Source organism: Colius striatus, chromosome 4 (assembly GCF_028858725.1).
Source record: "Colius striatus isolate bColStr4 chromosome 4, bColStr4.1.hap1, whole genome shotgun sequence".
NCBI lineage: Eukaryota > Metazoa > Chordata > Aves > Coliiformes > Coliidae > Colius > Colius striatus.
In genome coordinates this window covers 64,956,870-64,973,008 of record NC_084762.1, presented here as the reverse complement: position 1 = coordinate 64,973,008, position 16,139 = coordinate 64,956,870, and the positions used below count along the sequence as shown (strand labels likewise).

The window sequence follows — 16,139 nt, the reverse complement described above, 5'->3', positions numbered from 1 at the left end:
TTTTGATTTATAGACTGACTTGTAAAGCTGATGCCTGATTCAAAATATGTTGTAAATTTATTCTAAACGGTGATGTCCTAAATACTGCAGAACAATAATGAAGAATTATTCCAAGTATGTGCACACACAGCAGCAGGAGTTTCTGAAATATACTTTAGAGAGGAAAGTATAGATTTTGTCCTTTCATAGTCTTCAATCTATAAGGCATCTTTTTTTTTTTTTTTTAAACATCTGAACCACAGAGCCAAAACCAAAATTGCCATTACTGTTCAGCAATGATATGACTATCCACGACCATAGCAAACAAACCCAGGTGTTAATACCACAGTCTGAGTTCAGACTCCCAAAGGACAGGTGCTGAACACATTCTATAGACTGGACACTCAGTTTTGTTTCATATGGGACAGAAACACAGAGATTTCAAGAGATGGGAAATAAATTTCTTTTAGTCTGAAGACTGTCTACAGTTTAATGACTTTTACATTTGTAAGAAAGCTGGCTCCTAATATGTTAGGACTGATTCAATCAGGATTTACTTCTCTCTTTGTATCAAAGTATTTAAAAAAGAGATATTTGTCTGTTTCTTCACTGTTATAGGGGGGTACTTAAACCACAGTAACATTATAGGATGATCCAAACAAACATATTGATACCAATGTCTTAAATGCTACTCAAGTAGCCCAAATTATGGGCCACTGAACAAATATATTATTAAGCAAAATTGTTTTTTTTTTCAGTTAACTCCTTATTACTCCAATATTACTCCCGCATTAACTGTTAAACACATACTACAACTACACACATGCTAACTGTAGACAGAAATAAAGACACAAATGTACAGCTCTGCAGAATATATTAACATACAGGGAAGAGAAATTTGCAAATTTGCAGGTCAGTCCCCAGCCTGTACTGGAGTTGTTCCTCCCCAGGCGCAAGACTCTACACTTGTCCTTGTTGAACCTCATGAGGTTCCTCTCTGCCCAACTCTCAAGCTGGTTGAGATCTCATTGAATGGCAGCTCAGCCTTCTGGGGAATCAGCCACTCCTCCCAGTTTGGTGTCATCAGCCAACTTGCTGAGGGTACACTGTCCCCTCATTGAGGTTATTGATGAAGATGTTGAACAAGACTGGCTCAGAACTGGACCCTGTGGAACCCCACTGGCCACAGGCCTCCAACTTGACTCGGCTTCATTAATCGCCACCCTCTGGGCTCTGTCATGCATTCACCTCTCGAGCCACCTCACCATCCATGCATCCAACCCACACTGCTTGAGCTTTCCTGTGAATATGTTATGGGAGATGGTGTCAAAGGCCTTGCTGAAGTGATATCCACTGCTTTCCCCTCATCTACCTATCCAGTCATCCCTCCAGGGACTGGGCTTCTTGAGGCCCAGCCTTGGCAGTCAAAACTGAAGCAAAGAAGGCATTTGGTAGCGTTGCCTTCTCTGTATCCTCTGTCATCAGGGCATCCTCCTCATTTATCATTGGGCTTACATTCTTGCTTTTGCTGTGGATGAACTTGAAGAAGTCTTTCTTGTTGTCTTTTATATCCCTTGTCAGATTTAATACCAAGAGGGCTTTAGTATCAAACATATAGGAAGAAGTCTATTTTCTACTTCCACAGTACAATACAGTTGCTTCCAAATACAAACTTCCAAACACCAGCAAAAAGCAAGCTAATAGATACAGTAGATTTCCATGTCAGTGGTCCAACCTTGGAAATATTACCACTTCTGTCCAAAGAGTGTAAAACAATCTACTTCAGTACCAGTGTGTAGTAATTTTCTACAATAAATGCATACATTTACAAATGAATTAACTGAATACTCCAAAAATTGAGATTATTTAACTAGAAATACTTATTGCCCAAGTGATTTTGTGAATCATTTCACCTTTTTTACATAATTATTTCATCAGTTTTCAGTCCACTATTAAACACTGGTTAAAGTATCAGAATTTATAGAATAACTGTGTATCTATATGCCTCCTTATGGCACTGCCATATTCTTTATGATAAAAAGTATAAACAAAATGTTATGACTGTGATATATTTTGTATGAAATACAAAGACACAAGTGAAAAACTTTCTACACATTTTAACTGTAAGAAAACTTACCCAATTGACTGAATGCCATTTCTGTAAGACTTGATAAAGTAATTTTTCCTTCCTTGCCTAGTGACATCAACCCAACCACCTTCATTGTCTAGGATGCCATAATGTATGGCAGCTTTACAAATACTGGATTGCTGAAAAATAGAACAGGATTAACAGTTCCACATCAGACAATGCCACTTATTTTACATGGTAATTTATTTGTGAAAAAACCCACAGGTCTTAATCACAATGTGTAATTAAAAACTTGGTAGATGACTTATTGAGCTTGATGTTATCTGTGTAGGCATTACTTCAAATGAATAAAATACCCCTTTGCCTTACTTAAACTATACTCATTTACAGTATGGTTGTTCATAGCAGCTGTCATGCTCTATACTGTTTTTCAGTTCTCCAGAGGAAATTATATATTTTCAGCTGCCATAAAACTTACAGAAGTAGACCTATTTCACAGAAAAGAAATCCATGACTGTACCCACAAATTGCTGTACTTCTCCCTAAGTCACACCTTCACATGTTTACACACAGATATGTGGACACAGCAATTCCATTTCTGTTCATGTCTAAGAAGTATGATGTACATTAGGACAGTACATGCAGAATAGTAGACACAAACTTAGATTGTCTGATGCTATCATAAACATGTGCTGTAGGCTTTTATTTTTGGTGAATATTGATTTCTTAAAAATCTAGCCTTAATATGATTTTACCTAGTATTCCAACAGAAAAGACATTTCATTAAATATTCTACTGGTACAAAATCTAATTTTAAAATATTTACCATTTCATAATGCACACTTCCAATAACTTTGGCTTTGCTATCCAAACAGCCAGCAGGACATTCATACCTGAGAAAATAAAATACAGTTTGTTCTTAAATCTTGGGATTTAAGGGAAAATATACCAGCTAACATACAAATATAGCCTTTTAGAATGACAACTGTAAAGTTTACCGTACCTATTGCAAGTTGTTCCTTTGCACTGATCTCTTAGCCGTACTTCACATGAAACAATCTGAGCTAAAACAAGCAAAAAAGCAATTTCACTGCAATGTATTTGGTAATATATAATTCAAATTTGTTGACTACTTGCAAATCAGGTACATTCCTTACACATTTGCTGTGTGCTTATTACTTCATTTTTCTCACTGTCATCAGTGCCTGTGGAGGCTGAAGGTGAATGAGTTCTTGGCCGGCTTTGTGCTGTTGCATCCTGGGCTTTGGATTGCTGCCGTTCAATCTCATTGGTTTCCTCTTCTGGTTCACGGGGAGAATAAGGTCTTTCAGAGTCCTCTGTTTCAGAAAATGGGAAAAAATAATCTCTCAGAGAAAAAAAAAAAACCAACAGTATTTGTGGAATATAAATCCCTTACTACGTTTCAGTAACATGGCTTTGTTCTCATAAAATCATAGATGAATGCAAGCAAGAAAGCAAGGAACACTTCCCACTGCTTCATAAGATGAAAAACTTGAGATTAATCACATACCTTAAATATGGTTCTGATGTTGACAAAAAGTAATTTTTCCTAGCACAAGCAGTGCAACTGAGGTATGAAAATGCTCTTAACACTTACATTTTATTATCTTAATGCCATCAGAAACCCAATAAAACAATGATAATATTTCTATCATACATTGGAAGAGTTTTAACAAGTTTATTGATAACTTGTAATTGAAACAATTGATTTAATAAAAGCGTACACTTGAAAATGACGCCCTTCTATTCACACATAATGAAATTAATTTTGAAATACTCATCACTGAATCCACATTTCTTACTTAAGCGAGAACCATAAGGAATGTATCTGGGCACACTCATGCAGCTTTTATGATCTCTGTGAACTTTCAAATGTTATTTTAAAAAATTGCTAAATTGCACACTCAGTAAAACAAAAAGAACAGCAGCTTCATAATATGCTGTGTTTCAATGTTGAAAAATGTGAACAGCATTATGAAAATTATAAAAAATTGATAGTCATCCTAACTGACATTTTGTTTTATTAATGTCTTCTAGTCTTGTTCGTGATTTTTCTTATAGTAATTCACATGGCTATGTCACTGAGATAACGTTTCCCTATAAACAAGTACTGCCCAGACTTGCACTATAACTACAGAAAGAAATCCAAATCGCACACAGCAACAGTCTAGATCTTTGTGTACTAAAAGCCCTCAAGCGGCTCTTAAAGCAGCAGGAGTTCAGTACACTCCAATACTTCTGCTGAGGCTTGGCCTCACATTTCGTAAGTACATGATCTCATTCATCCTAGTAAAGTAGGCCCCTACCAAGTCTTTGGGCACATGCATAATATATTCTATTCTACTTTATTAAAGCATAATGAGGAAAGAAAGTAAAAGAAAGGTTAAATTTCTCTTCCCACTTATAGCTGTACTGTTGAAATAGTACATACCTCTGTAACAAAGATTTTCTCTGCAACCTCCTCCAAAACTAGGGGGACATGCAGAACAAGGACGGCCAGGTTTGTAAGGAGCATGACCCCACCAGTTCCCCCTTCACGTCAAAACAAAAAAAAAATAGCAACACATGCTTTAAGAAATGAGCACATTACCATTAAATAGTATTTAATATGTGGACAAATATATAACACTTCAATCATAACAATACTTCGATATTTCCGAGTAACCAGTGATAGGATAAGAGGAAATGGCCTCAAGTTGCACCAGAGGAAATATTGATTCAATATTACGAAAAAAATACATTCACTGAAAGAGTTGTTAAATACTGGACCAGGCTGCTCAGGAAGGTGATGGACTCATCCTTCCTGGAGGTATTTAAAGAAGATGTAGATAAGGTACTTAGGGACACATTTTAGTGATGGGCTTGGCAGTGTTAGGTTTACAGTGGACTCAACACTCTTAAAGGTCTTTTCCAATCTAAATGATTCTGGGATTCTGTACCAAATGCACAGGAAATAATTCAGAAGTTTGTGAAGAAAATACTGAAGTACTACCATAAACTGTGGTAAGAACTTTTTAGTTTGGCATGGCACATGACTAAAGTCTTCAACTACATGAGAACAAGCTCTGCTCTGCTATATGACATATCTGTAGAACTTGATCTTAACACAGGGTTCGTGTTACACAGTTACTAATGCCATAATGAGGAGATACATTTATTTTTCAAACAACTATGGCAGTGGAGTAGCAATCTCTGATTTTTTAATGCTAAAATACAAGCCAGAAAACTGAAGCTCTGAAAAATAATGAGGAGCTGTGCAACCAAAGGCTCCCTTGGGAACAATGCTCTACTTTGTAATATTACAAAACAATACAAAACCTAAACTGATTTTATTTCAGATTATTTCCTGGATTATTATAAAGTATCTTGCCTCCTCAAGATATTTTTGGATATCAGCCTACTTACTTAGGAGAATAATTGCATACAAGATAGACTGCTTTTGGCCAAATCTGCCCCCAGATATTCATGTTATGACACAAATTAATTGCACAACCAATTCTGCTACTTGTAGCCCAAACAACCTATGGAAAAGAAAAGAGAAAGACACGTGAAAATCAAAGCTGATTAACATAAAATAAAAATTTACCCCAAACTTCAATGTATAAAACTCAAATCACAAAACTATTGCTACATTTTCCCTCTCTTATAAATGGGTTGAAGTGACCTAGTTATAACTGTCAACTTATTAGAAAGAAAAGCTTTACCATGGCACAAAACATTTGTCTCCCACTTTAAAGTCTAAGCATGTATTTGAAAGCATAGAAAAATATTTACAAGGCATGATCTAAAGAACTGATTCTTGGAATTACAGTTAATAGATTGTGCATCAGAAGTTTCAAATAAGACAAAGATGAGAGGTGCTAAACATATTAATTCAAAATGAACTGTGTAGTTCCACCAGGATTTAGGAGTTGAAAAAGACAAGTACTGTGAAGAATTAGTCCCAAAAACAACTATATATGTATCGTAGACCTTGCATGTAATGAATAAACATAATTTTAAGTATTCTTACATAAATGGTATATAGGAATATGAAGGTAACTTTTAAAATTAGACACAACTGTAAATAGAAAATTAATGTTTAAAAATTAAACATGTTGAGGTTTTCTAATATTATACTGAAAATAACACGTAGATTTTAGTATAATCTGAGGATCATGTATTTCCCATTCACTGCAAACACGACTGGTTGCCACTGCAAACATGACTGTGGAGAAACTGAGGCTAGATACGTAGATTTCAGAAGTACCAAATTAATTCTTGTGCAACTTAAAATCCTGCTGAAGTTAAAGCAACATGTTAAAAAATGGTTTTGATCTAAGGAATTCACCTAAGAAAACCTTTAAAAAAAAATGTGCTGCTTCTTCAATATATTACAGAAAGGACTACCAGCACATCACTACAGGGACTAAAATATGCAAAACACACTGAGCAGTAACAGTCAGTTTAACACTGAAGGTTTTGAGCTTTCCTTGTTAAGGAAGTGATATTTATGAGTCTGAAATCTTAAAGATTTATATGACAATCCTATTCTGTATCACCAATACCCAATACTTGTGACTATGGAGTTTAGTAACAATAAACCTCTTTTGTCCTTTAGTGCTATGATATATACTGCAACATTAATATGTTCTACATGTCATACAGGGACTTAACTGGAGGTCTTGGCCACTCTTCTCTATAGTTAGCAAGGCACAGACCCATCTACATACCTGTGTGTAATGTGTACAAACAGGACCAGAGCATTTATAAGGACAATACGGGTTGCATTCATGAGGATGAGGATATGTGAAATCTCTCACTTCATCATACCATGCTTGGACATGAAATGTTGGAGGTCTGTACCTATGAAAGCCAATATTAATCTATTAGATCGTTCAGAAGTTGTAGCTTCTATCATTCTTCCTTTAAGTAACAAGTACAATTTGTTAGATTTAAAAAAACCTCTACCATACAAAAGAGTATATTAAAGTACCTTCCCCAGTGTGCCCCCAAATTCTGCCCAATTGATGGAAGAAGGCTTGCAGGCCCATGCTCCCATAGACATGTTTCAGCCCATGACTCTGCAGATCTCTCCAGTTCTGTGTCCCATGTCTGAAATTTGAAAGAACAGAAAGAGACAGATTCTTAGGAAACCTTGCTGTGCATCATAAACTTTAAATAAAAAATAAATTTAAAAAAACCCAAAAACAAGAAAAAAAAAAGAGAGGATTGACCATTTTTAAAGCTTCTGTTACTGAGGAAGAAAACTGAAAAAAAAAATGAGACTTGACAATTTTGTATCCCTCTTGTGTTATGTAAGAAAGAAAAATATTTTCAGCAAGAGAAAAAAAGTTTTAGTCCCTTCACAGCATTCCCTTTAGAAAACATGTGCAACCATGCTGCATGAAATAAAGCACAAATATGAAACTGAAGGGCTTAGTTCAACTTTCTGAACTAAATTAAGTGCATTTTCTGTCTCGTGTGATTTCTTTTTAGTAATCTGCACTTTTCTTAGCCAAAAGGGTATGATCCAACACACTTTCAGCATAAGACTTTGTTTCCTCTAAACCAATAGTTTATCTGAAAGTGATTTTCTCCCTTTTTTTAATCAGCCTTTGGGGAGATAATACACAGCTCATCATAAAACATGAAAAACGGATGTCATTCATTAATTTTATGTCTAGATTGGAAAAAAAAAGGGGCACTCAGGTAAGTAAAAGATATGCTTAGGACAAGTCAAAGAAAAATATGAATTATTGTTTATCACAATTGTTTATCCTTACTTTTTATTCTTTAAGGAACATGGAAGAATAGGCTTATAGCTGTAAGGCAATTGCAAGTTTCTTTCTTTTAAAAGCACACTTTAAATAAATACTTTAAACCCTACTCTTCTTGAAAGAAATTATTTACTGCACTAAGTCAAAAGTAGTCCCTCTCATGTAAAGTAACTATCTTGCTGCTTAACTTTTTTAATCTCCTGATAGTTGCAGAAGTAGTTTCCATATACCTGACTCTCTGTTACCAATGCTCAGTTTAGGAAATGGAAATATTTCCAAGAAGAAAATACACTTATAGATAAAACCTCAATTATTTCATCATAAGTTCAGATTAAGTTTCTTAGAGTGACACGGTGTTATCTAAATAACAGTAATTCAGTATTTCCAAACACAAATTCCCATGCATTCACTGGAGACCATGTCTACAAATTTCTGGCACAGTTTAAAGTTAAAACACCTCTTAACACCACCAAAGAATACACAAATATAGTGGACAAATTCCATGTGCTAGAAAATACTTTTCTATTGATTTTGACATGCAGTTTTCATTTTTTTAATCAGATTACTCAATAAAAACAATTTCATCCTTGGTTATGTAAGACCATGATTATGTAAATAATTTAATATTACTCTATTTAATCCTAGAAAAATCTGGTTTTAGTTCTCCTCTTCATGCATTGGATTCCCTTTTGTCTGCTACTATTAATATCATCAGCAACTAAGAAATTCACAAGGTACATTTTAACTCATAAAATGCAGCATTTTTTTATGTTACTCTAACAGTATAATAACGAGAGAATAAAGCTTTTATACACATATGGATATAAAGCCCACGGACTTTAGGAAACTGTATGAATTTTCATCCTACTGAATCATCACACCATCATAAATAGTTCTTCTTCCTATTGTACCCACTGTAAAAACCACAAAGATTAACATCCTTCTTCTACATATATAATTTGTTCTTATAAACTGTAGTACAATTACTTCTTCATTCTACAATGGAATGTAGAAGGGTGTAACATCTTAAATTAAAAACCACCAGTTTGTTGTATGTATTGCATTTAGATTTAGCTCTGAATATGAGGATGCTATAAATGTAATGTATTTCCCAAATAACTGCTGTTAAGAATGTCTTTACCAATTTGATTGTATAGTACAGATTTAAAGTAAATTAGACTTATGCTAGACCAAAACTAAGAATCTGTTCATTTTTAGAGCTTCCCACCTCCAAATCTAGCTAAAATTTCTTGTACCTCCTATGAACCTCAGAATGGTACAATATACTCTTTTGTAAAGCGTTCCCCTACAATTTGAACTCTTAAAGCAGCAGTTGCAATTAAAGGAATAGTACTGTTGTATTATTTTTTCTTCACACAAGTTTCAAAATATTGTATTCACAAGTTTAGTTGCAAGAAAGAAATAGTCTTAATGGCTGAGCACATGAGACACACTGAAGCTCTTTGCAGGAAGCACAGTACAGGTAATGGTATCAGCACAGAGAAGCTTGTTATTTTTGCTCGTCATACAATCATTCCTGACTCTGGGAAAAGGTTGGTGTATGAACCAGGAAGTCAACTCCACCTTCTTCAAGAATGGTTTGATATGTCCAAGATTACCTCAGGTAGGAATTTGCACGATAAATGAAAGAGGTATGGCTCATCATAGGTGAGCATCCTGTTTCTTTTTATATTACAGAGTTTAAATCTGTCCCATTGGTGCTTTCCAGAGTTTATTTACTACTGTTTATGGTGAAGTGAGCTTCATAATAGTACACATTCCTTGGAGCAGCTTCATTTATGATTCTGTTCTGTAGTCCTCTAAGACAATGATAACATCAGCCTTCCTTGGACACTGCCCTTTCACATCAATCATAATGACAGAAACTCCACAGAGTTATGAGTTTATGACATAGACAAAATAGGAAGGAATTAAGTAATGGAGACAGATCTCAGCTAATTACAGTTTTTGTCAGCTTTCATTGAAAGTAAATAAATCTAATTCTCCAATAGAAGATTAAGTTCAAATTTTGTTTCAACCAAAATTTTTCAAATTTCCTTTCTCTAATAAAAATTTAAAAGTATTTTAACTTGCAATAACAGGGCAGACAATTGTCATTTAATGATGTATCAAATAAATAAGAAATCTTCAAAATGTACTAGGAAAGTAATTATTTAGCCTAATGAGATCTATTGTTTTAATTAGCAAGGTAAATTTTTATATAGAAATATTTTTGCATCTTTTCTTCATTTATCAACTGTTTCCTAAAAACGGCTTTAGCAATCTAATCTTTATAACACTAGAGAAAGAACATGATTTTTAGAACTTGAGTAATTCAATTCAAAATGTCTGTGATACTATGTGATAGAAGATGTTTCATATCTCAGAATTTAAATAAAAGCATTAAAAATATCTTTTTACAAGAAATATAGTACAAAATTGTACAGTATACATTTCATACACTCATTAATTTTAAGCTTAATAACTAAAATCTTGAAAAAAGCGGTGAATAAAAAGTTTTCTTATAAAAATAATACAAAGTCTTACAGTAAACAGTTCCTGCTGTGTAAGGATTGAATTCATCCAATTATGTCACATAACTGCACAGGTTTATCATATAAACCCAATTTGAACGTGTTGTGAGATATGAATCTGATGCCCAAAAACCTGCATTTTTGTATTTTGGGTTTGCAGTAAGTGATGCAACATGTCTTGCTTTCCTCCTCAATGTACATACGACACAATTAAGCCACTTCAGAACAGTCAATTAGTTGTTCAGGAAATTGTGTGCCATAAAAGAAAGGACTTATTAATTTGATTCTTGACACTTTCTTCATTTTAGTTATTTAATGTTGTTTGGGGGTGTGATGGAGTAATTATCAAAAACATTACATATTCAGATGTAAAAGATCTGTTAAGTGTAAATAGCTATAGGAAACAATCTCTTTAATTAAAGCATTCATGGTCTAGCTGTCTCTTTTTCTCATCAAAGCCACTACTTCCTGAATGACCCAAAAGTTTCAGCTTTAAAGATTTTCATAGAGATCCAAATAAATTTCTTGGTTGTCATAGACTTTTAAAGGAAAACAGAGTATAAAACACCAATAATTACATCTTCAGGTTTCAATGACTTTGCATTATAAGATTTCTTTGGTGGATCCGGGGTACTGATGGGAGCAGAACAAAATGGAAGTGCAAGTAAGCAGCTGATTCCCAGGTCTGACGAGCATTTTGACAGACAATTGTCAAAATTGTGCTGTGTTTTATTATTATTACCTTGTACTATGTGCAAAGTATTGCTCACATTGTTGGAAAACTACATGGGGTCTCACTTTTGGATAAAAGATCACCATGAGGGTTGGCTTTCTACACTGAGGTAGAGGTAGGCACTGAGCATATCAGCAATTGCTCAACAACACAAACCTACTTGAAACTGTTCCTTTTGTTTCACAGAGCTTTGTTACAGTAGCAACAAATGTAAAAGGAGTTCCTGGTGAATCTGAAGTTAAAAAACATCCTTCTACTTTCAAAATCTTGCACTTTCTTCATTTAAGAGAAAAATCACTCAGTGATGCTAATTATAAAGATCAAAAGATGATACCTAGCAATGGTAACACAGTGTTATGGCAGAGATGTGAAAAAATAATTTTTTTTTTTTCCCTCTCATCCATCAATGTTGATGATGTGAAAGTGGTGGCAGCTACTAAGTTATGTACATTTCTTTTCCTCCCTCTCACATACAGCAAGTTCACATGCACACCTGTCTTGAGAAATGCATGTTGTACTTTTCTGCTTTTGATATAAGAGGATATGACACATGCAAATCAATACATATTTATTCTGTAAGAAAATAAGATATGCTGTACCATTCTGTGCTCCACAATCTCTTCAGCATCATCTGCTATGAAACTATTGAATATGGGGTTATCATGACAAATACAGCTTTCTGTCTCATAAACTACATTTTCCTAGAATATAATTTGCAAGATGGTCCTTGGTTCAGTGCTTTCTAACATTTTGCATACATAAACGATTGTGCACTGGAAGCTACTTTGACTGATGACTCATCACCCTTTGAAATGTCTATGAAAATTTGATCCCATTATCTTGCCTTTTTTCAGCATTATACTTCCTAATTTCAGATTTCAGAGATAACCATATCTACAAATTTACTTCTTTACAACTGCAGCCTGCTGACTTTGACTTTACCTTACTAGTCACACACATGGCTTTTACAAATCCTATACCAGTATTACAAGTTTACGGATCAGGTCTTCAATAAAAAGATATTAATCTTATATTCCAGTCTGTATCTGATGTTTCATCTCTTTGAAGTTTTTTTCTTAGTTTTTTGTCCACATCTGCTTTAAGGATGGACTACATAATTAAAAAAAAAAATACTATTTTAATTAAGCTACAGATGACCACAAGTTCACATTGGCTCTGTGAGTATACAGGTATACATTTCTTTGAATTCACACAGCTAATTTAGATATTTGGTACATTAAATGGTGCTAACAGCAAAAGGAGTTTGGGTATTGTTATGCTAATAGCTGATGGATGGTGTGTAAAGTGCACACATATATCTGAAGACTGCATCAGCAAGTGAAATCTAGGTTCTTATGAAGGCAAAAGATAATGTCCTTCCCTCCCATATTATTGCCTATTAGTCTAGTACCAAGTGGTGAACAGATTCATTAATCCAGACTTATATCCTCTACAGAGATAAATCATGGGTTTATGAGTATAATAATTTTATATTCCTTTTTGGTGGCATTCACAAGATCTTGTCTGTACTTTGTTGAATAAAATGCTCAAATATTTGTCAGAGATTGCTGAGCAACAGGGTAGTGATGCTGATCATAATTTTAAAGATGCTCATCTTGCTTCAGTTTTTGATGTAAAAATTTCCAAATTCAGAAGGATGGGACCAAAACATAACAAAACAGGAATAGGCAATACTGAGTTTACTGATACTCAAGATCCTGCAAGGCAGACTTGCTCAAGCACTTATTCAATACTTGATCAAGATACTATCTTGATTAAGCTTTTAACCTTGCCAAATATACTCTCCCTCAATTCCTTCAACTTTTAGTATTCTATCCTCCTGTGTGACAGAAATGGTCTACATTAACTTTTTATGTATCATTTCTGTGAAGCATGTTCCTCTCACAGTATAATTCACGCATAAGCAAAACCCCTAAGTTTAAGTCTTACTGCTCTAGACTCAATTCTATCACCACTGACAAGTTGACATGTTCTATAGTCAGATGCTTCTGCTATCCAAAAGAATGATGGACATCACACTGTAAAATTTTATTTCAAACTTATATTTGAGTCACTATGTACATTAGGAGCATTGCTTAAACTTCCAGTCCCTGTGAACACCTATTTTACAGTAAGAGAAAAAAAAAATAAGCCCTACACACTTTAGCCTTACAGGCTCAGTAGGGTTAAACACTTCATCTAGTGTCTTCCCATTTCTCTTTCGGAAAACAACTTGCATATCATCCAAGTACCATGGATATTTATGCTATTTCTGGCATTTTCATTAGATTTCATCCAGATTGACTATCCAAAACATTCCTTTTCACGAAATCGGCAGTCATAAAATTACACTGATCTTTTAAACTGTGTTGCAATACCACTATGACCGAACTCAAACTGGATGAGGGTTGTGACTTGGGTTTTTTGAATATCAGGAATTTACTTTTGTAAAGAAAGTTCCGATCACTCTCACTGTATATGCCAGGAACTTGCTGCAGGACTGCATCTAACATTTTGCAGTTGCTCACGGGTATTCAGTCCACACAGATTAGACCTAGTTCAAATTAAAACACCCTGACATTGCATACAGCATGAATATCTGGTCCTCAGCACCAAATCTTCAGCTCTACAAATCTGCCCCTATTGCACAACAATTCCCAACACAGGCCTCACCATTGTCAGTATCAATATACTGTTAAAATCTAGTGCAGAGTCAAAGATCCACACAGATATGTCACTATCAGCATTTCACAAATGTTCTGAACACATTAGACCAGCTGACGCTAAAACCCAAGTGGCAGATTGAACTGAATGGCAGTAGCAGTTACTGACTCCAGCTGCTGACTATTCTACCCCAGAAGGTTACAAGATTTGTAGCAAGGACATTGCATGCAATATGGATCTTCTGAATGCTTCTGGTTTTATAACATATCACGTTAAAATAAATCACAACTACACCAGTTCAAATTTACAGTCTGGACTACAAATTGTGGTATTTAACCTCTGTCAACATGAGGTTCAAGTAGCATGTAGACTGAAACCAATGTTCTGCTATGGAGGAGCTGACGTTTCAGTGAGGATGCCGCAGCTTAAACTACAATTCATCAACAGCCAAACTAATGGCATGGAATGTGATTAACCTCACCTGAATTTAAATAGCCTCAAAGCAGATACCTACATGTGAGCTAATTACTTAAATTACCTTTGCAGTTACATAGACAAATAAGCATCTATAGAGGGAGATAATTTTAGCTAACCACCTTTAATTGAAATAAACTGTGTGTTGGAAATTCCCAAACTTCTCTACTAATTATAAAGGAGACCAGCTCAAATGCAGGCATCTACACCACAGACATCAAAGACTTGGTGAAATGAATTCCACCATTTGTATTCTGTGAGCGTTAAATCAAAAGAGTACATTCTCACTCAGGGCAGACCAGCATAAGTTACTCCACCAATTATACCAACCAGTGTTGCAATGAAACTGGCAAGCCCAGTAGCTCAAAGCTCATTTCCCAGTAAAAGAAAGAAAGAAAGAAAGAAAGAAAGAAAGAAAGAAAGAAAGAAAGAAAGAAAGAAAGAAAGAAAGAGAAAGAAAGAAAGAAAGATACAGTGACAACATTTAAATTGGACAGATTTTCATATAGGTAGGAGAGTAGAAAAAAAAATCATACGTAATGGTACTATATGGAAAGGAAAAAAGAGCTAAAATGTAAGGTCAGTAAAGATGGAAAAGTAAGTACAGTGGGCTCAACTGAAAGCAAACATTTACCATGGCATAGTATAAATACCTCATTGCTGTATACATTCTAAATATAGGGAAAGAGTGGTAAAGTAAATACCACAGTACAGTATGAGTATGTATTTACTTTTAATAGAATCCACTGTATTCTTTAAGACTTATGACACTGAGAAGGAAAAAAAGGAAAGATAAAACATAGAATGAGAAATGCCACGAGCAAATAAGCCAGAAATACAGTTAAGAACTAGAAATCAGCTGCATGGCACCAGCAAAGAATGACAGAAGGGTATATCTGAAAATGGCTTGAAGAGACTGATCTTGACTGTAGTCTATCTAGCTGCTCCCACTGAACCAGAATCAAATATATGCATATTACTCACATTTTAAAAATTAAAACTACTAACAGTAGTTTCAGAATAATATTTACTGTAATTTTCTTCTTGAGTTTTATCAGTGTAAGAATACAGAGGATTTCCTTGCCATGCAACCTTAACCTCCTGCCCTGCAACGGTAGCTGATAATTTATTGCCAATAAAAAAGGAAGTCACTCTTCTCCTCTAGTATCCTTTTTCTATTTCCCAGATTAACCAAATTCAGCTGCTTCACTCCTTCAGTCTTCTTAATAAATCACATATTCTTTGTTTCTAATCAATTTATTAATGTCTTATATTCCATCTAGAATGGACAGACCATTACTAAAATAAATGACCAAATCTAGACATTGCATTTCAGACAAGATCTCACCAGGTTACCCTAGTGAAGTCTCCTTTCAAAGACTGTGGCTTCATAGTATTTTTTAACTCAGTGCAACTCCTGTATCTTTTTACTGAAATGTTACCTCTATGTTTTATTCCTTGTATTTTACGTGTTTGATTTCTTCCTTATTCCAGACCTTGCAGTTCAATTTCATCTTATTGATTCCAGGTCATTATTTCCACTTGTCAAGTTGTTCTACTTTTGACTGTGTCTCTAAAACAACACAAACCTGTGTCCATGTTAATGTATTCTCCAGTTTTCAAGAGTATTCTTTGCTCACACAAGTCATGACCTAAGTGCTTAACCAAAAAGAGATGGGGGGTCCAACAACATTAACATCTTCCGTCTCTGTCAGTTTAACAGTGAGCTTCTGTCAACTATCACTCACAAAAATGTCAGGGTGGGGAGTGTAAAAAACTTTCAAAAAGTCAAAAATACAACACCTGCTACTTCCCTCTGATACACTATGCTGGTTAATTAAAAAAAAAAAAAAAGGTAAAATAGAATGGTTTGACATGATATCTTC

The 16,139-nt window shown here is 34.7% G+C and overlaps 1 protein-coding gene across 2 annotated transcripts in view; it reads right to left on the bottom strand.

Annotated features, from left to right (window-relative positions):
* CRISPLD1 (cysteine rich secretory protein LCCL domain containing 1) overlaps positions 1–16,139 on the bottom strand; it is a 37,758-nt gene that overhangs the window by 10,445 nt on the left and 11,174 nt on the right. For both annotated transcript variants that reach the window (XM_061994926.1, XM_061994927.1), the window contains 8 exons: positions 7,065–7,183; positions 6,802–6,934; positions 5,495–5,610; positions 4,521–4,621; positions 3,226–3,405; positions 3,072–3,132; positions 2,895–2,961; positions 2,117–2,247 (listed from right to left, as the gene is read on the bottom strand). In XM_061994926.1, coding sequence (XP_061850910.1) covers positions 2,117–2,247; positions 2,895–2,961; positions 3,072–3,132; positions 3,226–3,405; positions 4,521–4,621; positions 5,495–5,610; positions 6,802–6,934; positions 7,065–7,183 — 908 coding nt within the window. The remainder of the gene's footprint in view (positions 1–2,116; positions 2,248–2,894; positions 2,962–3,071; positions 3,133–3,225; positions 3,406–4,520; positions 4,622–5,494; positions 5,611–6,801; positions 6,935–7,064; positions 7,184–16,139) is intronic.